This window comes from Falco biarmicus, chromosome 9 (genome assembly GCF_023638135.1).
Source record: "Falco biarmicus isolate bFalBia1 chromosome 9, bFalBia1.pri, whole genome shotgun sequence".
Lineage (NCBI taxonomy): Eukaryota > Metazoa > Chordata > Aves > Falconiformes > Falconidae > Falco > Falco biarmicus.
In genome coordinates this window covers 23,057,953-23,082,310 of record NC_079296.1, presented here as the reverse complement: position 1 = coordinate 23,082,310, position 24,358 = coordinate 23,057,953, and the positions used below count along the sequence as shown (strand labels likewise).

The window sequence follows — 24,358 nt, the reverse complement described above, 5'->3', positions numbered from 1 at the left end:
TTTTAGAATAAGGTAAACTGAATGGAGAAGCAATCTCTTGTAAATTTGTCTCAGGAATTTCCTATGCTCATAATCTCTTTGTTTCAACATAGGACTGGGATCAGCACATTAAGGGAAGTCTTCACATCCAAAAATGTATGGCTTTTTCTGATAAGTAAGTATTATTTTAGAGACAGTCTTCCAACTGAATTTCTAACAGACCATCCCTTACTTCAGTGGCTTTACACCGGGTATTTACTGTCTAATAATTAAGCTTTAATATTTATGGCACTTTATGCATGTTCATAAAGTTCTTTTCTTTCTTTTCCAGCATTGGTGTCCGATGTGTGTTAAGCTCAGCAGATGGAACATTGCATTTATCACCAAATAATGCAGCAGTTTTCAATCCATCTAGTATCGAAGGTGAATGGTTGTATGTGCAATAGTTAAAAACACTTTTTTTTTTTTTTTTTTAATTGAAAGTGAAGTCACTCTCTGGGGGAAAAGTGGACATTTTACATGCAGTGCGAGTTTCCAAGGTTGTGCACAGAAAAGCTAAGAGCCAGTACTGTGCCTTTCAAAGTATGAATTTATTATTCTTCCAAACAATGGCTTGTTTTCACAGTACAATGAAACAGTCTATAATTTGGTGTAGAGACTATGAAATGAATTATGTAAATGGGGCATTGCTTACTGAGCACACTAATGCAATTAATATGAGTCAAGATTTTCATGAAATCTGTATAATCCATTATTTAGATTATCCACCAAATGTCGGCGCATCTTTTATCACTACGTCAGCAAGATCCTTTGGCCAGCCAGGTCCTACATTTTCTTCTCCTCCATCAGGGGTAAGAGTGAGTACCTAAGCAAACTGATCTCCTTGTCAAGATTCTTGTTGAAGCCACTTCTACTTACTGGAATTAAAACTATGAAGGCTTCATTTTAGACAACAATCTGATTGTTCACTCTGTTATTTCAACTTCTCCACAGTGCTTTTATGCTTTTGATTTTGGCCAAATCAGAACCTGATTCTAGGGGTTTTTTTCAGTGCTTAAGGTTGTTTGCTTTTTAGAGGGATTTGGGGAGGAGGGTAAATGGTTTTGTGTATATCCCATTGACATTTCCCCCCAGCTTTCTGAGTCTTTTCAGCCCAGGGAAGTCAGCTTCAGCTTGGAATGAATATTTGGATTAGTTTTTACTTACTCTGAGTATTGATCCCAGCAAGCAGCCTTCCATTTCTCTGGTTATTTATTTGTAGCAATTGCTTTCTGCCTCTCCCATGCTGGGGTCCTTCTCCCAGATAGCAATAGTGGCAAAGATAGTGGCTGCACCTTCGCTGTTACTCACCTGGAGGTCCCAGGTCAATTCGTTATATTGTACTAAATTTTTCTTAGTTTATTTTAGTGTACCATTTATATCATCTGCTGCCACCGGTAGCCTTTCAGCAAGTTTGCTTTTGTGTACAGGCTTCTATGACTTAAGTTTATAAGTGCCACACCCCCACATTCAACGCCGGTCCCCAGTTATATCGCTCTAATGCCCACTTGAATTCCTAGCCCAATAATCAAAAAATACCAGAAAAAAAGGATAGCGTTAAAAGTGGTTCTTACACTGACAAAGCAGGAAGATTTTAAAAGGAAAAACAAACAACAAAAAAAAGGGGGAAAAAAAGGAAATAAAACCAAATCATATACATAATGGAAATACAAAGTTGTTGGAGTTAAAATGAAGCTTAACATATATCGGAAAGCTATGATTACAGCTAGAAACATCAAGGACTCATGTTAGGGCGTTCATGGAATAGCAGCAGTAATCCAGGCGTTCCAAGTTTTCACCTTGTTAGCTTTTGTGTATATATCCTGATTTGGTCTCAGGCACTTTGGAAAGCCAGGTTGAATTGTGTCCCTGTGCACTCCAGTTCGCCTCAGGCATTGCTCACAGAATCGTCACCCAGATTTGTTTAATCCAACCAATTTTCTACTGCGTGGTTTTGCTGTGCAGGAGGTTATTTGGAGGGATTTGAGCTTCTGCCTGTCACAGACACTGTGTGCGCAGGGGAGCAAAGAGCAGAGCTGCTCATGACAGCTGCCTCCAAGGTCAGAGGTGGAGTAGCAGCGGGTGCAGAGGAATGTTCCTTTTCATCATGTCTGTCAACCTCACAACAAATGAAATTACTGTTAATACCAGTATCGTTTCTCCTTAGAATCTGTCACTATTTATCATTTAAGCTGCCTGCAGAAATCCTCCATCTGAATGACCTGCAGTACTATGAGAGATAAAAGAAACAATAACTTTGATTTTGCTGGACACTGTAAATCCTCTTTTTCTTCAGAAGCTCACTGAGTGGACAGCGAGCTATATTAGAGGTGTTAAGACAGAGTTTGCCAGCTGTCATTCACTCTGCAACCCAGGTGGCTTATAATTTATTACACCTTTGCACGGTAGTATTCACTTTCAACTAAGCTGCTGCCATTTAACTGAGCAGTGCGAGATTATACTTGACCCTGCATGTAATCATAAACAAAGTGTTCAGATTTCTGGAAGAGCTTGCTCTGTGCTTTCCATCTGCAAATAACTCTATCCCTCTTCAAAAGGCAAATATAGTGCTACAAGTCTTCGCTCGGGCATGGAGAGCCATTAGCACTGGAGGGATGGGACTGTCAGTTTCTTATTTAGACAAATTTCAGGTGAAGCTCAAGAAAGGGATAAAGATTTTGAAGAGCAAGAAACAAAAAAAAAAAACCAACAAAAAAAAGGTAAAAAAAAAGCTGTAATAAAAATAACCAAATTAGATTGGTGAAATAATAGGCAAACAGTATGAGGTGCATTTTGCTGCTGTGCATCCAATTATTTTTGTAGTAGTTGTGCAGCTGCCTTGGTAAACCTCTGTAGACATTGGCTGCAAAGTTAACTTACAGTCTTATTGAAAACTACATTCAACGCTTGACACACAACGGCTCCTCTAACTTCCTGACTGTGGATATGGAAGGTGTCTGTTCCTTTTCTGACTGTGATTTACAGCTCTATTTAATGAATGGATCCAATTTAACTTCAATCAGCTGACAAAATTATTGCTTGGTACAGCCCGTCGACTTCTAGTACAAGTATGTGACCATTCTTAATCATGAATTACAGCAGATTTATAGCGTACCATTTTGATTTAAGTCATTGCCAATTGTGGGGAGATGGTAACATCTTACAGTTGTTTGATTTAATACCGCTGAGCACGTGTCCAAACATGGGCTCTGGAGTCTAGGTAGGAAACAGCTAAGTCTTTCTAGTCCCATAGACTCTTAACATACCATCTCTTAACAGATCAAACAGAACAAACAGAAGGTGCCAGGTGACCTGGGGTGTTCCTACACTGGGACTGCATTTGCTGTCAGGAAAGTTTCCTTTTCCTCTGCTAGCTGTAGTTGTATTCTTCTGTTGTGTGCTACATGCTGCCTTGCCAGTTGCATGCAGCCATCACTTCCTTTTCTGTTCAAGTGGAGTTGAGTTGCTTCATCTTTTTCAGGATCAGGTCTTTGTTATTTTTCTGCTAGAGAAAACATCTTACTTCTGGACTTTTGCACGTCTTTGACTTACCTTTCGCACCTGGGCAGGCTCTGTAAGATGCAAGCTGAATAGCAAAGCACTATATAATACAGGGTCTTGCTGCAGCAAAAATACACAAATGGTTAAGTGGTGAAGCCTGGAGGGAAGGTAATGGGATGAAGGTGTAAATAAGATAACATCAGCTCTGTAACTTGTGAACTTGATGACAAGCCAAACATTTGTGATGGCTCTGGTGAACTTGATCCCACAAGACTATGTGATTTGCATCTTCCCTTGAATGGAACAATTTTAACTGAAGGTAAAGTTACTTCTTCAGTAAAATCCCAACAGCAGAGGTCATAAACAGGGAAGTAGTCTGGGAAGGCTTAATCCTGTGTGAGCAATGTTTTGCGTGTCATTAGCTGGGGTAAATTATGTTCCTCTCTGAGTATACCCTGATGCCTCTTTGCACAAGTAGTAGAGAGCCTGCTCTCCATGTCAGGGAGACAGGCGGCTCTTTGGGAACTGCCCCAGCACTCCAAAATAGACTTCCACCCTTCGGAAGTGATTACCACACTGGTGCTGTGTGCCTGTGCCAGCCCAGTTCAGGAGCTCTGCCTCTGCCTGTCCAGTGGTCCCCGTGCCCCCCCTGAGGTGAGAAGTCCCTTCTACTGTGTGTTGTTGCAATGAGAGGGGAGAGTAGCAGGTTTTCCAACCTGAGGTACAGCTGTGTGTCATCTCACAAGTTAAATGAGGTCACTTTTACCCCTGGCCTGGTCTGTTCCACCAGGGCAAAAAAGGAGGGTTTAAATTCAGCCCCTGCTGTCCGGAATGCCTCTATAGTCACCTAAACTGATTTCTAACATCCACAAATTCAGCAGGGACTGCAGTGAGCATCTGTTTCCATTTCCAGGCACCACCAGCACCATGTAAATGGGTGTTTATGGAATACTTGAAAATACTAATCTTTTGCGTGTTGCTTGCAAACTGTCTGCTAAGGGCCTTTTACTCAGCAATAGTGCATGGTGCCTTCATGTGCGGGGAAGGCACAGAGCCCCCAGTGGGACCAAGAGATGCAGACAGGCTGGGAAAGCCCATCTGGCTTGGCAGAGGAGCCACAGGGGTTGTGCTGGTGTACCAGATGGGTAGTGGCCCCACAGGGAGCTCATCAGGAGGGGCTGAGACCCCCGTGGCAGGGGCACCCTCTGTATCCAAACACTGAGGGGCCTCCAAACTCTTGCTGGTGCAAAGTACAGGGGCAGTGGCCTGTGTCTGTGGCAGCCCAGCCCTCTGATGTGACATGCCTGGGAACTGAAGCCCTGGAGTCCATAATGTTTGAGGTGGAAAGTTAGCTTCTGCAGCAGTATCGTTTATCCGGTTTGAATGAGAGCATCTCTTCTCTAGATCCTCTCTGGACTTTCTAATGTCCAGGGATGGAGACTCCATTGCAAGCTGCACTGCAGTTAAACATTGTCCTTTGCATTTGTATTTCTAAACCAAGATGTTAAAAACCAAGGTTTTAAAAAAAGAATATTTGTCCTTAACAGGTACACAGAACAGAACATTTATTTTTTTTTCCAGAAATGTAAGGTCTTATCTAGTGGATGGAGTATCTAAGATAAAAACATTGTTTTGAGTTGTTTTTTTCCCCAGTTTCCCCAAAGGAAATCTACACTGGGTCGAGTTGTTCACATCTGCAACCTCCCCGAGGGAAGCTGCACAGAGAATGATGTCATTAACCTGGGCCTCCCATTTGGGAAGGTCACCAACTATATCCTCATGAAATCCACTAATCAGGTACTGTGTATTTGTGGTCACTGGTATTGACATCTATTGGCATAAAGACATACTGATATGAAGACTGAGTCTTTGGGGAAAATCTCTTTTTTTTGTAATAGAAACTTAAATAAAGGAAGCCTGCCCTTAAAAAAAAAAGGTGGCGTTTTTTTTTTTTTTTTTTTGAGATGATGGCATAGCCATGACTACTGCCTCATAGTTCTTGTTAAAAAACCCAGAAATCTCAATGAAATGTTGTAAAACTTTACTTTTAATAATAATAATAATAATAATATTAATTTTTAAAGAAGTTAGTAACTTAGCCTTCTTCTCTCAGCCATTTGTTAGGGTTACTTTCAGACTTCTTTTGTTCTGTTTGGGAGGTTTTTGTTGCTTCCTTACCCATACTTGTAGAGCTGAACTGGGTTTTGGAGAATGATTTGCACTCTAGCCTGGTTTGGCTGCCCTACGCTGCTGAACTGTTGTTACAGCAGAGGCAGATCCTGCAATGGTGTAATTACAGTTCCAGGCTGGTGGCAGAGCCCCCATGCCATGGCTGCACTGGGTGACCATTGTAAAGGCTCTCCCCTTACAGGGGGCACTGACACCTCCCTCCCTCCCTTTTAATCTGCACCAGATTGTAGTAGAGGGCTTTCTTCAAGGTACCTGAAGTCTACCAGTGGTGGTAGGCTGGGAAGAGTTGAAAATACTGTCTCACATAGCTGCATGAGACAGTACAGGTGGATGTAGAATCCAAGCCAGTGGGCAATTTTGAGACTGTAATGTTTCAAAATGCAGTCATTACGCAGCTATGAGCGGTATTCCTCAACCAGTTAAACCGCAGTCACTTCTAATGCAATTTTTGTGTAAATAAAAGTGCTAGTTGATATCATTCAGGTTTTTAAGACTTGGGGGGGGGAGCTTTTTTCTGGCTGTTCATGCTCTGATCTGCTTTTTATCTGGCTCTCTTGCAATTCTGCAAGACACAGATTACAATCTCAGGACTGGTGCGTGCTGCAACGTTGCAGTTCTGCATCCTGTCATCAGCAGCTGACCATGGTGTAGAAGCACCAGTGAGGAAGCAAGGCAAAGGTGATGCTATCTTATATTGAGCAAGATTAGATTCCAGACATTTAGGTTTTAACTAAACTGGCTTCTAAAGTTGTGTATCGGCTTTAATAGCTGGATTGAAACCATTATTTGCAGTTAAAAGAAGGCTGAGGAATGGACTGAGTGTTACTATTTCAGCTCCAGAGCTGGAAAGCTACCTAGTTCCGTACTATAAATGAAAATTATTGTGCTGCCTTTTTCTCTCTTACACTTTGTATTTTTAATTTTGTAGTAGATTTTAAAGCTCTCCCCATTTGTGCTAGGCCTTTCTGGAAATGGCTTACAGTGAAGCAGCCCAAGCCATGGTACAGTACTACAAAGAAAAACCTGCTATGATAAATGATGACAAGTTACTTATTAGGATGTCTAAAAGATACAAGGAATTGCAGCTGAAGGTAAGATAGTCATTCCTGATCAGTTTTCCTGAGTTTCCATGGCACGTCCTGGAGAATACATCTAAAAATCTTTGCTGATTACTGATTTCTAAGTAATGCTTTAATACTATGGAAAAAGAAATTAGGAAGGGTAAATTAATGGATGTATGTTAACGATCTTTTACACTTAGCTGCTTGCTCTTTTCTGAAATATAACTCTTGGAAGAGATCCCATTTTCTCTGGTCCTTGCATACCATTATTTCAAAAATCACTTCTGAGCTTCCTTCTGGGCAGGCTCCCCACGTTGCTTTGTCTAACAACGGTCTGAAACACAACCATGTGTAAGATACAACATGTCAGCAAAAATAAGACAGTCCTATGCTTTTAGTCAGGCGTTAAGCCTGAAGCAATGCTTTTCACTGCTTGCATGCTTGAGCCACGGTACAATCTCCATACTAAGCGGTGATGAGAGGGCTAAACATCACACTGATTTCTTTTTCTTTCTTTCTTGTGAATGACCTAAATTAAAAAGCAAGATTATCTAGGTTTTTTTACATTGAGTCAGAACAGAGCAATAGTCTTTTGACTTTCTGTATGTGTGATATTTCTGATCTGGACACCTGAGTGATGTCCAAATATGAGTGCTCTTGTAAGCATATTTATGGATGCTTATATACTGCCATTTGTAATGCAAAGAGAGTACTTTTTTTATGGAGACTTGGACTGGAACTGGCAATGCAGAGCTGAAAAGCTTCATATTGTATTACATAACACAGCACAAAGTTATTTTATAGAAGAATCGTAATGTTGCAGTTTATGAGGTTAAGGGGCCTTTCATACATTGAGGAAAACCAAGTAACTCAGATGATTTGGTCTTACCTTTGGAAAAGTCTCTTTCTCTCCTGTACATCTGTAATAGATTAAGGAGAGTTAAATGAGTTGCCAAAAGTTTGTAAACCAGGGCAATCTTTCTTAGTGTGGTATGGTGAGAGGTTCAGATGTAAGGTGGTGGAGACTGTGCATCTTTAACATAGAGGCAGAACAGGAATTAGCCAGGAGAGTGTGGTAGTTTGCCTAGATCTCAGGAAGATTCTCAGCCTGCTTTTGATGTCATGAAATGGCAGTTTCTGATGTCATGAAATTCTTTTTCTCTGCATCAGCAAAAGCCCTTTCTCTTTGTCAAAAACAGACAAACAAACAAATGTGCAATATGGAAGGGGGAAGATGCATGAGCTATTTACCGCTGCAGACTGTTCTGAGTTTCTGAATGACTATGTTGATCAGCTGTGCATGCTCCAGGTTTTTGATAAACTGCATGCACTTGAGCCTGGAGTACTGCATCTTTTGTAAATGACCTTGAATCTCAAGTAATCAACACTTCCAGTATGCATCTTTCTTGCACTTAGCTTTTCTGAATCTCTTGTGTCTAAGCAGTTTTTTAGAGCTATACTCCAGAATGAGCTAAACTCAGATGAAGAGAAGGCAGTTCATTCCCAGAGGATCAGAGAGAGACAGCTAAACATACTTAATTCAGATACTAGACAAAATGTCTGATTTGTTTCCTCTTACATCCAATTCCTAGCAAATACTCTGTGGCGCATGTGTAAAGGATGAGCTAGTTTTCAAAGTCTGTTGCCACAGCCAAATATGAGGAGACAGTGCTACAATGTAACAGAGCAAATTTTCCATTTGTATCATTTTACTGCTTTGTTGATACCAGCTGCAGGAAAGAGTGTAACCACAACACTGAAACCAAATATTCCTCAGTAGCAGAATAACGGAATGATGCATGGATGCTGTTTCTTGAAGGGCAAATCACCTATATTAGCTTGGAGAGTAGTGCAGCATGCTAAGCAGTGTCTTTGTATTATTCAGAAACCAGGTAAGAATGTGGCTGCTATCATCCAGGACATTCATTCACAGAGGGAGAGGGACCTGCTGCGTGAAGTGGACAGGTAAAGTTTCTCCGTAGTTTGGAATTTGGACCTGGATAAGTCTGTAAACCTGCAGGCAGAAAAAGCATTGTGTGCTTCCTTCTCTTATTTGCTTTCTTAATTTGGATTTCACCTCAAATCACTGTAAAAATGTAAGTGGGTACAACAGTAGGTACAGGGTCTAGATAATGAGATCAGATTGAAACTGTATATGTTATGAACATAAATGAACTCTTTTCTGCTGATGATGACGCAGAAAGTGTGCCTGGCATGCGAAGAACACACAAATGAAGCTGTTCCCCTGCCCTCCCGCTTGAGTAAAAAGTGTAAAGGCTGGGAGTGCTGTGAGACCTAGAGGGAAAGAGCCCGTTCAGATTAAACATACTTGGATATATATCTGATCTGCCTGACTTCTGGACCTTCCAGCAAAAATGGAGAGGAATCACAGTCCTAAAATGTCTCTTTTAAGCAGGTGACCTTTGTCATTTTTGTCTCAGAGATGCCCGAGATGAGTGGGTATTAAGGGTACAGACATTAGGGTCATTGTAAAGGTATTAACATATTATAAGCTTTTAATGCTAAACCCCTGTGAGATGCTTTTAAGAATGAATGAATGTATTCTTGACAGATCTGTGGGGATTTAGTTAAGCTCTGTGGACATGACACTGCCTCTTCTCCTGTTCGCTGTGTTTGCAGCTGTGCAGTGCATGTCCGTGAAAAGCCTGGGATCTCGGGTTCACAGGCACCAGGGCAGTCCCCATGTGTTTCCAATGTACAAGAACTTGGAAGGCCACAGCGGGTCAGCCAGTTAGTTACAACTGCCTTTTCTCTTTGCAGCAGGTATGGCACGGAGAGGCCCCGCTCTCGCAGCCCCATAAGCCGCTCCCTGTCGCCCCGTTCCCACACTCCCAGCTTTACTTCCTGCAGTTCACCCCACAGCCCAATGGGGACTGGCAGGACCGACTGGGGAAATGGGAGAGAGTCGTGGGATCAGTCCCCATATTCTCGACGGGAAGAGGAAAGAGACAGCAGAGAATGGCGAGAGAATGGGGATGAGAAGAGGGACAGGACTGACACATGGGTACACGAGAGGAAACATTATTCCCGACAGCTGGACAAGTTTGATTTGGATGAACGGATTGAAGGAGGCAGAGGGCACAGAGAAAAATACTTACGGAGTAGTTCCCCTGGCTCCCTTCACCCTTTATCTGGCTACAAGAGCAGGGAAGATGACTATTACCGAAAAACCTCCAAGTCAAAATCTGAAAAGTTTCAGAGGCAGGTGCAGGATTTACCTGGGAGATCTAAGAGAAAGGAAGAAGCAAAGTTAAGGGAACGCAGGCATTCTTACAGTGAGGACACTGCCAGGGAGGAGGTGGCTGAACAGAAGCACAGCAAAGCATCTGAGGGCTCCAGGCAAAAACAAAATGATAAGAATAAGGTGAAGAAAACTGAAAAAGACCAAGAAGAAGATGCTGCTACTGAAGGCAGCGATGTGAAGGAAACCAAACCTGCTGAGAATGAGGTAAATAGAGATTTCAAACTGTATGTAAGAAGGCGGTAAATGCTGAAATAATATATTTTCTGTAATATTTTAGGTCAGTTATTCTGGGTGTGTTGCTGGTGACATCCAGTGTTTTGCCTTGATAAAATCATGAATAAAGTCCTAGCAGAGATCTTGGGAGATTATCTTGTCCATGTCTTTGCCCAGATCATGCAGATCTAGTATAGCATTGCGGTGCTGGGTGCGTGGACATTGTCTTTCTGTGTCAAGTACAAAACCTCTGGGTAACCAGTGAGGGGAAGAGGACAGACAACTGAAAGCAAAACCAAGTGACAGTCTGCTGTTTGTATGCAGGTTGTGTGTGCAGGGGCAATTGCCCTGCTGCTGTCTCTTCTAAATCTGTGCAGAATATCTCACAGCTGCTCCCTCTGCATCCAGCTCCTCCTTTCACTGCCTGCGGTTTGGACGGAGTTACCTAGGAATTAAGGGGTATTTTACAGGGACGCACAATATTTGTAGGACAATACAAGGAACTGGTTGTTATACAGCTAAAATGGGGAATGAACTTTTAATGAGAAACATTTTACTTTTGGTCAACTCAGCAGAGTAATTGGTTTCTATTAATTCCATGTCCTTACCCTCAGCTGTGGCAGGGATAATTCTCACCAATCCCTTCAAAGTGCTGGCAAGAATCTTCCCATGGCTGAACACTGAATCAGCTCACCTGTAAAATTATGGGATCTCTGGAGAAATGCTCCTAGTCAGTAAAGCGGCAGCATTTGTGAGTTGGATTCTCCACTGGGAAAAAAAGTGGAGGGGGAACAGATTAATATGCCTCATTTGCTCAGTCCCAGTACAGCCCATGCTTACATCCCTACCCTACAGGGATCTTGTTACTGGCTTTTGGCCACCTTGCCTCCCCCAGACCCCCTGGTGATACACTGCCGCCAGCCACCCCCCGGGATGCTGGCAGAGGCGGCTGCAGGGCTGCTTTGCTGACCGGGGGTCTGTCTCTAGCTCGTGACTGCGCTGCCAGGCCATCTGTGGTTGGTTTTAGTTGACCTTGTGTTAGTTCTTCTCAAAGGCAAGGTTGGTGGAAATCTCTGTATCTTGTCACTCAGCTAGTCTCTGTAACAGGCAGCAGCACTAAGTCACGCCATAGATATGTGTGTCGGTACCACCTTTTGCCATCTTTCTCCTCTGGCTGGTGTTTCACTATGATGGATGGTTCCTTGGGAGCAGATGTCAAGAGAGAAATGTCAGACAGCATCCTAAATCACAAGCGCTGCACACTCCTTTGCATGTTTTTCAAGTTATTTTAAAGTGACTTTGTTAAAGGCATACCTCTCCAGGGACCTCTGCTAATGATTTATTTTAAAAGGAGGAAATAGGTTTTAATGCCTTGAATCCACACTTTTGCTTTGTGGCTCTTTACCAAGTGCCAGGTAGTATTATGGTTTTGCTCTTTTGAAGTATGAAACGTGCAAGCAGTTGCATTCTCAGCTGATCCTACATCAATGAACAAAACAGTTGAGGTCTTTTGCGGAGTTTTAACACTGCTGCTCTCCTTACTGTGTCTGAGCCAACATAACAGATGTGCGTAGAGAACAGAGGAGTGGAGACTGGAAATCTTAACGAATTCACATTCTCCCCCACCTGTCTTCTAGCCAATTCTATGATATAAATTACATCTCTCTAATTTTGTTTAAATTTCTTTTTCTTAATCCTTATTTGTGCCGCTTTGCTAATGAAATCCAAGTGTTGGGTCTTTTCCCACAGTCCGGTTGACTTGCATAAACTTAGAATGTGACCTTGTGAGTGACTTTGCTTCCCTAGACCCAGAATAGAAACATACTAAAGCACCACTGTGTGTTACTATACATGTATATGTTGTATTTATTTTAGCTTGGAAAAGAGGAGCAAGTTCCAGAGAAGAGCTCACCTTCAGCTAATAAACAAGGAAAAGAATCTGGAGAGATTTTTGAAAACACCAGAAAAGAGAAGGTTGGTGATGCATTGTTGGTGCAGCTTCCATGACAAATGAGTGAGAACCCAGGCTTGGTAGCACATTCTCCCAGCTGAAATATTAAACCCCCACGGAAAGGCGTGTAAAGGGGTTGTAAGAAGGGGGTTGTCTAAATTAACTTGTCTACTCTTGACCTCTGCTTTAAGGGCTAGCTTTTCCTGAAGTCTCCAGAACTCTTTTTTTAGTTGCTCTTTGCCCATGTACATACATAGCCCCTGGCACTGGCAACTGTAAGTAACGTATGCCCAAGTGAACTGTGTAATTTTGTGAACCATGCCCCAAAATAGGAGATGTGGTCAGTTAGTGGAGAAGAAGGGGACTAATGATGAAAACTTTTCAGAACATTGGCCTTAGATGGACTATAGATAACAGCCTCTTCTGATTGTTTCTGGTTTTAATTAAATTATATCTGTACAGCACCCCTACTGCAGCATCACAGTCGGGGACAGCAATGTCCTTGGAATTCCTCCAGCTTCATATCTGTAGGGTCATGGGTTGATGGCCAGATATGGAAGCTATTGATATCTGCTGCTGTAGAAAACTGATCTCCTGGCAAGAACAGTGTCAACGCCCAGAGTTTTTATGCTCTTTTAGGATTCAAGGAGGGGAAGTGTGGGAATGGCCAAATAGGAGGAGAATACAGATTATTAATAGATTATGTGTACTCAATGAGTCTGGGAGTTGAAATCTAAGCTGCAAGTGTGTCTTAAAAGTGACATGTACCTTATAATTCTAATACTTCTGACGTCCAATATTAATGCCTGAGTCCTATAAGTCTGTAACTGCATGTATGAGGTATTTCAGATTATGTACCTTGGAGTATAACTGTAAAACTGATTTTTCTTAAGGTCTAGGCCAATCTCTACCAACACAGTCCCTGGCAGAGGGCTCTTGCTGGTGGAAGGAAATGGCTGCAGAAGGTAGCTACGTTTTCTCAGTCACAGCAGGAGTTTAAAGGACCTAGTCCAGCGAAGTGAAAGCCACAGTGGCTAGACTGGGGTTCAATGTTTTGCCATTGTGCTGCCTATTTCTTGCCACCCTGGGATGGAGGTAGAGAGGGAGAGATTCATTTCCTTGGTGAACACACAGTAGCATCTGTAGCATAATAAAGGATAACAGGTTGTACTTTGTTCTACTGCTTATAGAAAGCTAAGAAGCAGGAGGCTGGAGAGACTGTAATCCCCAAGGCTGTTACAGAATCTCCTCAAAATGAAGTTTATGTAAAAAGAGATTGCTTGTCCTTGTGCGTAAAGTTGAAAATCACAACACCAAGGCCTGTTGTTCTTTGAAACTAAAATATGAGAGGGGTTAGGCACAGCCAGATGGAAGTTCTTCCCAGTTACTGATGTTCAAAGCCTACTTTTAACAGTATGATCTATAATCACTGATGTCTCAAATGTTTTACATCTTTGTGACAGGATCGAGACTGGGAGAGTGGAAGTGAGGTAGAGGGTGAGACCTGGTATCCTGCTAACATGGAGGAATTAGTAACAGTAGATGAAGTGGGAGAAGATGATTTAATCATGGAGCCTGATATAACTGAGCTTGAAGAAATAGTACCAGTTGATCAAAAAAATAAAACTGCTTCAGAAATGTGTCTCTGTATGTCAAACATGTTAGAACTGAAAAATGATCACAGCTGCTTAACCAGGAGTGAAGACAAATTTGCCCATAAAGCTTTAGAAACAAACTTCAGATCAGCAAAGGGCAGTGTAGCTTCTAGCGGCTGTCGGGATGATGATGAGGATGATGATAATGATGATGCTGTAACTGAAGCATCAAGCCTAAATCTGGACCCTGAGCAGAAGCCAGAGGAATTGCAAGAAGACCAATCTGCTAAGGAGTCTGATCCCCAGCAGAAGGAAGGAAAAATTGATAAGAGCTCCGACACTCGTTTAGAGCTCGAAGATCACCATATACCTTCTGTTCATCTGAAAGAAGAGACTCTCCAGCTCCCTGACACATTTATAGATGATTACAAACAGATGGGATCACAAGGAGCTGAGAGCAGAGAAGTTATGGAAATGCTTGTTAAAAACACTAGTGAAGAAACAAGACCTGGAAGCCAAGAGAGTCCAGAGGCCAAGGGTAACTACTGTTTTGGTTTTTTTTTCTTTTCAGCCCACAGGGAGCCTTGCATGTTTTCTCTGACAGTAGACTGAAATTTATCGCTAACAAGAGTAAATGTTGCTAATAGTATCAAGACTTGTCCTTGGAGCGGCTCAGTAAAAGAACCCCAGTGCCTTTCGCCAAGCTAAACCATTAGAGCCTCTTAGCTGAATAGTGTAAAGGAAATATGATAAGCAGCTTGCAAGCTTTCTGAAAGGCATAAGCTGCTATAATTGTCGTGTCGAGGTTCACATGAGTTTCGATGAAGTCTTTCAGTGCCCTGCTAAATTTATTTCGAATTGTCAATGAAATGAGCGACAGTCTCTGAAGGTCAACAGAAAAGTATCTGTAATGTCTGGCTGGCTCCTGGACAAGGTGGGTATTCTTACACACTGTACTGAAGTATTAGTAACATGGAAATTATCTGCAGATTGTTATTTCTCAGCCCCTGTTCATGCAAATACATGCCTTTTGTCAGGACTTGCCTTATCATCTCCTGTTATCTACCGCATGCTGCCTTTAATATAACTGATAGGACATGCTGTGAGATAATGCCAATAAATGTAATCATAGCTGCCTATTAATATTTTAGCTGTCAGGAAAAAAGGGATCTTGAGTGTCTGAAAATGAGTTCAGTTCCTTGTCACACTTTCAAATGAAACTTGAGCGAATGGAGTGTGTATAATGAGGTGAAGTAGAAAACAACGTAGACCATGTTGGCCAGGAATGCTCTTTTTTGTTGCTACCAGAGACCGTGTGGTGGAGAAGGGGTTGTGAACAGAAGTTGCTGAAAGATTTTTATGGGTGCAATTTTTCACCAGAAAATGCTGGAACATTTAACATCTGATTTTGAACTGACTTATTCCTCCAGGACAGATTTGCAAATTGCTCAGTTCACAATACTTACCTGTCTGGCCTGAAGACAGCTTGCTAGGCTTGCATATTTGGAGATAACACTGCCATGCAAACTCCCTCGGACTGGGGATGGCAAGGTTGGCTCCCCTGGGCTGCCCACTTCACGGGCAGCCGGCTGACAAAAGAGCATACCCCAAGAGCATAGTTACTTTGGAGTTTTCAGCATCTCAGCTTCCAACTTGCCAGCAGGGAGCCTGGAAGCTCCAGGGGATCTTGTGCTTCCCAGGTTTCTGCCATGCACTTGATATCTGGGATCTGTAGTGCAAGGCTCTAGGCTTTCTGCAAAGGCAGCTGCCAGCTCAGGAGCCCAGAAATCAACTTAAATTGCTACAAAGACTCTGGGTCTCTTAAGAAGACCTAACTGAAGCTTGTGGGTTTTCCAGCATCTCTGCTGCAGATTTGGAAAGCTGGGATGGGGTTAAAGTTAATCTGAAAGCCAACCTATCAGCATTTTATATTATTTTATTTTAAATCATGTAATAGGCATATTTAAAACAATGAAGAAAAATTCATTCTCATAGCCAGAAATTGCAGATCTTTGAACTACAGACTTGAAAGGCAGGAAGGGTTTGGTTTGGGCAAAAATGTATTTGTTTTATGAGAAAATATATCCCTTATATAGATGAAATTTGCAATGCAATAGAAATGTTGTCAGGGTAAGGGAACTAATTCTTTGATGTAAGAACTGAAGAATAGGAATCAGACCAGTTAATCTGTAACTCTGTTGCCCTGTGATAACAAATTTCTCTTTTTTGAATAAAAGCAATTCACATGTTGGGAAGGGAGAGCATCTGTTCCTTTCACTGGCTTTACCTGCCTCAGCAAATCAATTCACTGTTTTCCACGCCTTGAATCTCCAGCCTGTGTACATTAATGTTGGTCAGCAGGGACCAACCATCCCATCCCTACTGGCCAGGAACCAAAATCTTCAAGTGGCTAAGAGCCATAAAGCAGAAACTGTCCCTTGGAGAGCTGAGGATGGGAGAAGAGTGGCTCCAGGGGAGAGGATGACAGTGATGCTGCAGGGGTCCTACAAGAGGAAGGTTTGCTCTGCCCGCACACCTCCTTAGGCAGCGTGGGGACTTGCTGGCAGCAGGTCCTGCTGCACCCCCTTTCTCAGCAGCCCCTGTGTTAGCCCAGCTCTGTCTCTGGTCATGCAGTACCATACGTGGTTACAGAGCTGCAGTCGGACCATGCTGGTGCCAGAGGCACGTATAGTGTTATAGATCTATTTAGAGATTAAAATATGAAAAGAAAAAACATAATGAATGTGAAATTAGAAATAGAAAAATGGTCTGCTGGGAGAAACAGGAGTGACTGCACAGTGTAGTACAGCTGTTGGGAGTTGTGCTGAGCAGGCCTCTGATTTAAATGGAAAAGCGTTTTTTCCAGATTTTACTTCATATATAGATCCACCTAGAAAACGTTCCCAAGAAGTTTACTAACGTTTCTTTAAACTAATAAACTGTTTTCATTCAATACATTTATTCATTTGTTAAGCAAATTCTAGGTACTTGGAAATGAGATCTCTGGAATACCCGGAGGTAGAGCCTAAAAGAAGGCACTCTCTGCCAGGCTGGGAACAAGAGGATGTCTTCACCGAGCTCAGCATCCCCTTGGGTACGTTGGGACACCCAGGCCACCCTCGGCCTGCAGTACCACCCACTGCAATACCTAGAGCCTACAACAAGATGTCACTTTAAGGCTACCTACTGTATTTATTTTTCAGAACAGATGTGAGTAGAGTGAAGGAACCGGGTACATGACAGAGGGGTAGCTATTGAAAGAAATGGGCTTTTGATTATAGATCATTGCTAATTTCATTCCACGTGAATGCCAAAAGATAGCTGTTAATGTCACTGATGAGATGAAATAAGTTGCCTTGGACTATATTTGAGAAATACTTAGTAATTTAAAAGTCTTTGTCATAAAAGTATTGCTTATACTTTCACTATAAGCAAAAGTATTTGTCTTACTGATCACGAGTAAAACACCTGGAAGATGTACATCCTAAAGAGCATCTGTGTAACTTAAGGATAATTTTACTGCTAATTGCTATTCTAGCTCTTGAGTTTGTGCAGTGAAGTTTCCAGTCAGTATTATGCACAAGAAGGTACTTTTTAAGATATGTATAATATCTAAGAGAGAAGTGGAAGGTGTATTTGCAATGCACAGGATTTAAAACTGCGAAATTAGGGAAATCAGAGAAGTGAATCGAGGATTCAGTCTTCATATCTATGTCATTTAACTAAACAGCAACTTTTTACTTTGAAAACAAGTATTATGGAGGGGAAGGGTTTCAACTGACATTTTAATGCAATTCAGAATTTCTCAATAGGTGTGGAATTTGTGGTGCCTAGAACTGGGTTTTATTGCAAGCTCTGTGGACTCTTCTATACAAATGAAGAGACAGCAAAGACAAGTCACTGCAGAAGTACTGTTCACTACAAAAATCTTCAGGTAAAAACATGCTTGGAGGTAGCTAACAACTTGCGCATACATAGACAGTGCTACAAAAAATTAGTTTTTATTCTGTGGGACAGAATTTAGATGAAGTGAAATTTAGATAAGCAAAACTTTTCAGTAGTTCCAGTAGTACAGTCATTTCTCACTCCCTGATCCTTGAAATCAACTTCTGGGTCATAAAAAAGTGAGGCCAGGTGATAACTTCATTTTCTCATCTATATTTGGTCCTCATCACCAGTACAGCATGCAATTCACATCTTTAATTCCCTGTTCTTGAGGGTCCCAGGTGTTTCTGTCACTGGGATTGAGCTCAGCAGCAGCAGGGCTGCTGCTGAAATAAGAAATGATTTCTTAATTTCAGCAGCATTAAACATGCCACTCGTTTAATAATGTTGCCAGACTTAGTTGTGCATTGGTGTGAACTTCTGCAGCGTGTTTCAGCACACAGTCCCTCTGTGACGCACAGGCTCTCCGAGGCATTTCCTGTCACCCGCTGAAACCACCTCCCCGTGCTGCAGAACAGCACGGCGGGTCAGCCACGCCGAACACCGCTATTGAATAATTCCTGTAAGGGTAGGCAGAAATGTGTAATTACCTCTATGGATTCCATAAGCATGTCAGCACTTGATAACAGCACACAGAGACCACGGGTGCTTGCAGTTCAATCAGAAGACCGTACCTTTATCGCTTTTCAGGTGCACGGTTGATACCATCAGTCGTGACAGCATGAGCACTAACTGCCCTGTGCTGAGGACTCCTCAGAGGAGGTAGCCTTGCCTGTCATCTCCTTGAATCCCTGCCTGTGTGCAGGGTGTGCACCCTGCAGAAGACACTTTTGTTGGCATTCGCATACTCTTAGTCATGAAAGAGCAAAGCAAAGCTGTGCCTTGTTTCTCCGTTTCTTCCCTCTGCCCATAGTAAATGTTGGAGCTCCGCTTATCTTCAAGTAATAGCTATCCTTCCCTAGCTAGCTAGTAGGCATTGGCTTTTCTAGTGACAATCAGAGTCAAATAATTTCTCTGGGAGAATTTTTCTTCTTGACTTTGCTAAAGTTACATAGCTGTAATCGTACAAAGGCCTCTGTATGGCCTTTGTATGATTACACACAAAAGACTGTGCCTGCAGAGCTGCGATGCTTGCTAATAATGGAGCCTCCAAGTGTAAGCTTGAAAAACAGGTGCCCAGTTTTCATGCCTGTTTTTGTTTCATACAAAAAAAAAAACCAAACACCAAACCCAAGAAACTCATGCTAAAGCAAAGACTGCAACTCCAGCCCCTGCCCCTGGCAACTAGTCCCATGGGAAGAAGAGGTTTTTTTTCATTTTCCAAGTTATTTTGTTAGTCTTAGAAAAAAAAGGTCCAACTAAAACTGAGCCAGTGTGAAAAAAACATCTTTTTGTCCCTGTTAAGACATTTCCCATGAGCACTGTGGAAGATCTCTAACACTGACTTGAGATAAGAGAACAAAGACCACAAAAGCTGTTAAAATTAAATCTGTCAAATACGGTAATAAAAACAGGCTGTTCTGTGAGCCGTACCTCTTATCTTACTAAATGGAGGAAGTAAACATCGCATCCAACTTCTGCCTGCTCAAGTGGAAACTCAGCAAATTTTAAATAATTGTTCTGTATTACTAGAACTCTTTTAGTTGCAATTATGCACTCTGCAAGAAATGTCAGTCTTCTCCTATGGTGGTGCAATTTAGCGAGTGCATCCGCCAACATAAGAACTATGGACTTTAACTCTTACTGTATGTGAAGCTATGGGACTGCCGCTGCAGGCTGTCATCTTGCCTAAATGACAAACACCATTGTCCCATGACAATGACATTGTTCCAAATGCCCTTATGGCTATAAGTCTTTTATAGTTCATCTGCTATTTGTCTCCTTGAGGCCACATCGAAAAATATATGTTCAGTGTTTGAATTTGAATGCAAAACCAAACAGGTTATTTATGAGTTTTATTCCAAAAGCCTTGCTTAGATTACGATGATGATTTTGTCTTGAATTAAAATAGTCAGCTTCATCGGAGTATGGTGCCCCTTGAAGAACAGCAGTCACGGAAAAAAACCCCACAATTGTTTGTCAACCTTGCAGACTTTTTGTAATTTTCCATTCTCTTCAGCTTAATAAATGACTTTCCCAGGTGGTATTTATATTTACACATCCACTGCATTTTTCATGTCCAAAAAATGCATCATTTGGCCGTCCTTCCCACCACTACCACAAAAAGCTGTCAGATTCATCTGGTGTAAACTACCTTGGCAGCTCAGTGCAGCATTTTATCCTGTTTTCCACTGGCTTTATGCAGTGTTCATCAAAACTTGTATTTAAATGAAAAAATACCTTTTCCTTGACTGTCATTTTGCTATAAATTAATTTGAATGTCTGGTCTGTGAACTTCAAAACTGATGTTTGTGGTGCTTATGATAACTGACAATGTCAGCTAAAGGTGGTGGATAAACCTCAGTCTTATTTTGGTGGGTAATCACGGAAAAACAAAAATGTATGGGTTATCTGATCCAACGACAAGTTTTAGTGACTTACTACCGTTCATGGTGTACTTCTTCATGTTCTGAACATGTTCTACATGTTCGTGTACTGAGTACGGTACATGGATCACTTCTCCCAGCCTTTATGGACCCTATATCTCTGTATACTACTGTAACATTTACTCTGGCTTTCTGCCACACGGAATTTTGTACCCGGGGATCAAGACTGAGAGTTTTGTAATTTCCACAGCCAAATCTCTATATTCAGAGTAACAAGGGTACAGTCGTCATTTTGTCACAGGTATACCCATTCTTTACCACTACTGAGTCCCTTTCAGATTTACCTCTGACATCCAAAACTTGTATTTACATGAGACAACCTGCCAGTCCTAACACAGCTCTTGATTTTTTAACATCCGTTTCTCATTTTACTTCTTCCCCATGGATGCCAAAGAGTAATCGGTAATCTGGGGGAATCCTGCAAGTAGGTGAAATTTTCCAGTGATGTGAGATGGTCTTTTCAAAACAAATCAGAATGAATAATCAGGTAGAAAAGAGTTTTATAATCCTAATAATGTGCAGGTCAGTTATTCTTACATGTGGTATATGTATAAGTAATTTATAAGAACATCTCTATGTTATTATGTGGTAATTTCCCATGTGTGTCTTTACACTAGCTGCTGCTGAAGAAGCTTCTTTCAATCCATTTTTAGGTCTGTTGACCTTGAATAATTACTCTGACCACCATTTTCAGACCCATACCAGCTCATCGTCTATTTTGTGCGCAGCTCTGCCAACTAAGAGCACTGCCAAAAGGCTGAAAGCCTCACTGGCCATGCCTGTATTTTTAAATCACACTGATTGCTTAAAGCACCAAGAGTCTTTACCTTAGAGAAACACAATAAACGTAAATGCTCTAGCCAGACTGCTAAATTGTGTTAATTATTACTGAGTTTGATTATTCCCTTAAAACAAATGTTCTTGGGCAAAAGGTATATCTTTGACCTGGACATGCTGAAAATGTAATATATATATATATATATTTGCTTTAAAATGTGACTCAAAAACTGCATCTGTTTTCTGACACACCAGTTTTATACGTGCATAATGCAGCTGACTCAGTGGAGTTAGTTCCTGTCCTGTGGTGTATGGGAGTAGGGAGTTTGCAAGGAGAAAAGGTGAGGTCTAGTTACAGAAACTGATGGGGAGTCATGGTCCTTCTGGTTCTGTCAACAGTTCCCCATGTGGCACAGTGTAAATCACTGAACCTTTGAGGTTCTCCATGTATTCAGGTAGTTTGCCTGATGCAGCTGTATTTCCTGGCTTTAATTTTCACCAAAATGGGCCTCCTGTGTGCTTTCTTCCCTTCTGAGATGCTGGGATAGTGTGGGAGCTCTGAAAAGGCACAAAGCATCCCATGTTGAATATTTTAAGTTTTGGTAACAATGCTTTGTTTTTGATGTGACTGCAGAAGTATCTGTCCCAGCTTGCAGAAGAGAGCCTGAAAATGAAGGAAGAAGGCAGCCATCTGCCTCAGGATGACACTGGCATTGTTCCTCACTTCACGAAGAAAAAACTATGATGCAGATGAACTGGAAGAACTATAATGAGTGAATGCTGATCCTTTCCTTTTTTTTTTTTTTTTTTTTTTTTTTAATTTCTATGATATAACTGTCAATTTGCACTGTACAGAGGAGGGGAAATAAAGAGCATGTTCCATGCATCTATGCCCAGAGTGCCATTAAAAACCAAAATGCCTGAAACTGTTTCCCACGGTGAAGCAATGCTGGCATATCTGTAAGAAGTGGAGCAATTCTTTCTCACACTCTGTGTGCTGGGAGTGGTTTCCTAGATTAAATCAGAATTCTCAGGGATTCTTAAAGTTTTAATTCTGATGTGATGCATCAGGTCAGGTGGAGTATTTTAGAAGCACTCAGCATCCTCCAGTGGACGCTGAAAGGAAAGGAGATGTCACTATAAATAGGCTTTAATGTTGCTTAAAATATCTTCAGCCATTTCACTCGCTGCCCCAGTAAGAAGTAGCATTTGCATAGGACATCTAAAGCCATTGTGCTAAAACTAGTCAGTAGATGGCATAATATAAACCCCATAAGCATCCACCTCTGTGTATCGTAAGAGTTTGGTGAAATGATAAAATGTTTGTGGTGTTAAGTGCTGACTGTACACTGACTGTGTTGTACGAGCACGGAGGCAGCCACAGTCTGTCCCAGGGACCTTATAGCCTGAACGCAGCACAGCGAGAGCAATTTGAATGCATGTGCTGACAGCCAACCTGCTCTGGTTTCCAGCGTTTTCCATGGTGTGATCAGGATGTTTTCCAGGTACCACTGTGTTTGAAACCCTTCATTTTGATAGTTCTAAAGGGTGCCAACTTTGAGTCTACTGACTTGAAACTCTCATGAGAGGCTTTTTAAAGTGCCACATGTTTGGACCATGTCTCTTTTAGACATTTTATTCAAGATCCTTGCTTTTGGGGTCTTTTTGTTCTCTTTCAAGCTTGCTTTTCCTCAGCTTGGCAATGTTGAATTTTCCTGGTTTTTATGGAAAGATGCCAGACTTTTAATATTGTTTTTATATTTTATTTCCCTGAATTTTTTAAGGTGAATACAGCAACTGATGGCTCACAGAGTGCAGCACTGAGAACACAGGATGCACCAGCAGCTCTGGCATTATTACGAGCTATTGTTTCTGCACAGTTGTTGCTTAGTATTTTGCAAAGTCCCTTTGAAACGCACTGTACAAGTTTCTGGTTCATTTCAATAGGGCTTTGTGTAGTAAAATGAATACAGAGGCAAACCATTGCCAGAATTGATCCTGGAGTTATGCTTTTATAAAATGCCCTGCACAATCTAGACAGGTGGGGGTTTGCAGCCATATTTCCGTTCTTTGCCTGACTCTAATATTCATCACAGTATGTTCTGTAAAAATTACTGGTGCTGGATGTCCTGTTTAGACATTGTGCAGAGGAAGTCATTTCCCAGAAGGTTCTAGGCATCCCTAAGAATGACATGGATGTCACAAAATACTGCAAAGTGGCTAAATTGCCAACAAAGTATTTGTTCCATTATGTCTTCTGCCAGCAGCCATGCTTGTTCTCTGAAGCAGCCTGTAGCCAGGCAGTGTGTCTCAGAGGTGCCTGGTGGTGTTGCCTGAAGTCCTGTTCCATTTCATGGCCTGTGCTTTCCACTCGTTTTACCAGAGGTGGGGTCAGATTTCATATTTGGAATTCCTGCTTCTCACAAGTTGAGGGATTCTTTGCATCCCGGATTCAGATGTGGCCTATCCAAAAGACAAGGGGAAATGAAAAACATTGCAGCCTAAATCCTCCTTTGTCCAGGCTTGAAGTATGTTAAGACTTGGGTCCATCTGTCATTTAAAACAGCTTTCTTTTTGTTTTTCCATATGGAAAAAAATAATATTGCAAACCAGGTATTTTTCCTTCAAGGATTGGGGTTTTTCTTTGTTTGTTTTTCACGTTGCAGTGAAATTTGAGCACAGGGCTGTTAAGGCAAGAGCTTGTATTGCAAGCTGTAAGATTACCAAAATGGCAGTAAAGATTGTGCAATTGTCTTCAAAAGCACAGCTCTCAAGCTGTCATGTATCATCTGAATATGAAGTTCCCTTCATGCCCTTCAGCACAAACTGAGTGCAAGGGAAGGAAATCACTACAAATGCAAGCATCAAATCTTTGAAGCTAACCCTGCTATCAAACTGGAGCTCTCACCAGCCTAATGGGAGCTTGTTAGACCATGTGGTTAAGCTTAATTGGATGTGAGACATAGCTGACTGTATATCAAAGTCATATGCCTCCAGCAACTTTATCCCCAGGTAACCTCAAATGAGAAAAGTATCACTGTTATTATTCTTTATTTGTATTGCAGTAGAAGCTACAGGTCCACTGCCTTTATTATAGGCACGGTACACATCCACAACAAAGGCTTTCCCAGGCCAAAGCGCTTTAAATCAGACTTTCTGAAAACAGACAACAGGTGGATACAGGCAGGCAGGGAAAGCAGTAGGTAACCATGGGATTTTGACTGGCAGCAGCAGAATAATGAAAATGAGTGTTTACCCAGGGGCTTATTCTGGGATGTACAGGAGATGATTCAAAC

The 24,358-nt window shown here is 41.7% G+C and overlaps 1 protein-coding gene across 2 annotated transcripts in view; it reads left to right on the top strand.

Moving 5' to 3' along the window:
- Window positions 1-21,824, top strand: part of RBM20 (RNA binding motif protein 20) — a 103,115-nt gene extending 81,291 nt beyond the window's left edge. The window contains exons 3-14 of one of the 2 annotated variants that reach the window (XM_056350908.1): window positions 93-154; window positions 311-402; window positions 739-830; window positions 5,173-5,316; window positions 6,669-6,800; window positions 8,656-8,735; window positions 9,555-10,239; window positions 12,124-12,222; window positions 13,663-14,332; window positions 16,769-16,888; window positions 17,607-17,728; window positions 21,697-21,824. In XM_056350908.1, the coding sequence (XP_056206883.1) occupies window positions 93-154; window positions 311-402; window positions 739-830; window positions 5,173-5,316; window positions 6,669-6,800; window positions 8,656-8,735; window positions 9,555-10,239; window positions 12,124-12,222; window positions 13,663-14,332; window positions 16,769-16,888; window positions 17,607-17,728; window positions 21,697-21,807 (2,409 nt within the window). In that variant the 3' untranslated portion in view covers window positions 21,808-21,824. Of the gene's footprint in view, window positions 1-92; window positions 155-310; window positions 403-738; window positions 831-5,172; window positions 5,317-6,668; window positions 6,801-8,655; window positions 8,736-9,551; window positions 10,240-12,123; window positions 12,223-13,662; window positions 14,333-16,768; window positions 16,889-17,606; window positions 17,729-21,696 lie in introns of both variants that reach the window. The other variant, XM_056350907.1, reaches the window with a different exon arrangement.
- Window positions 21,825-24,358: the final 2,534 nt, after the last annotated feature.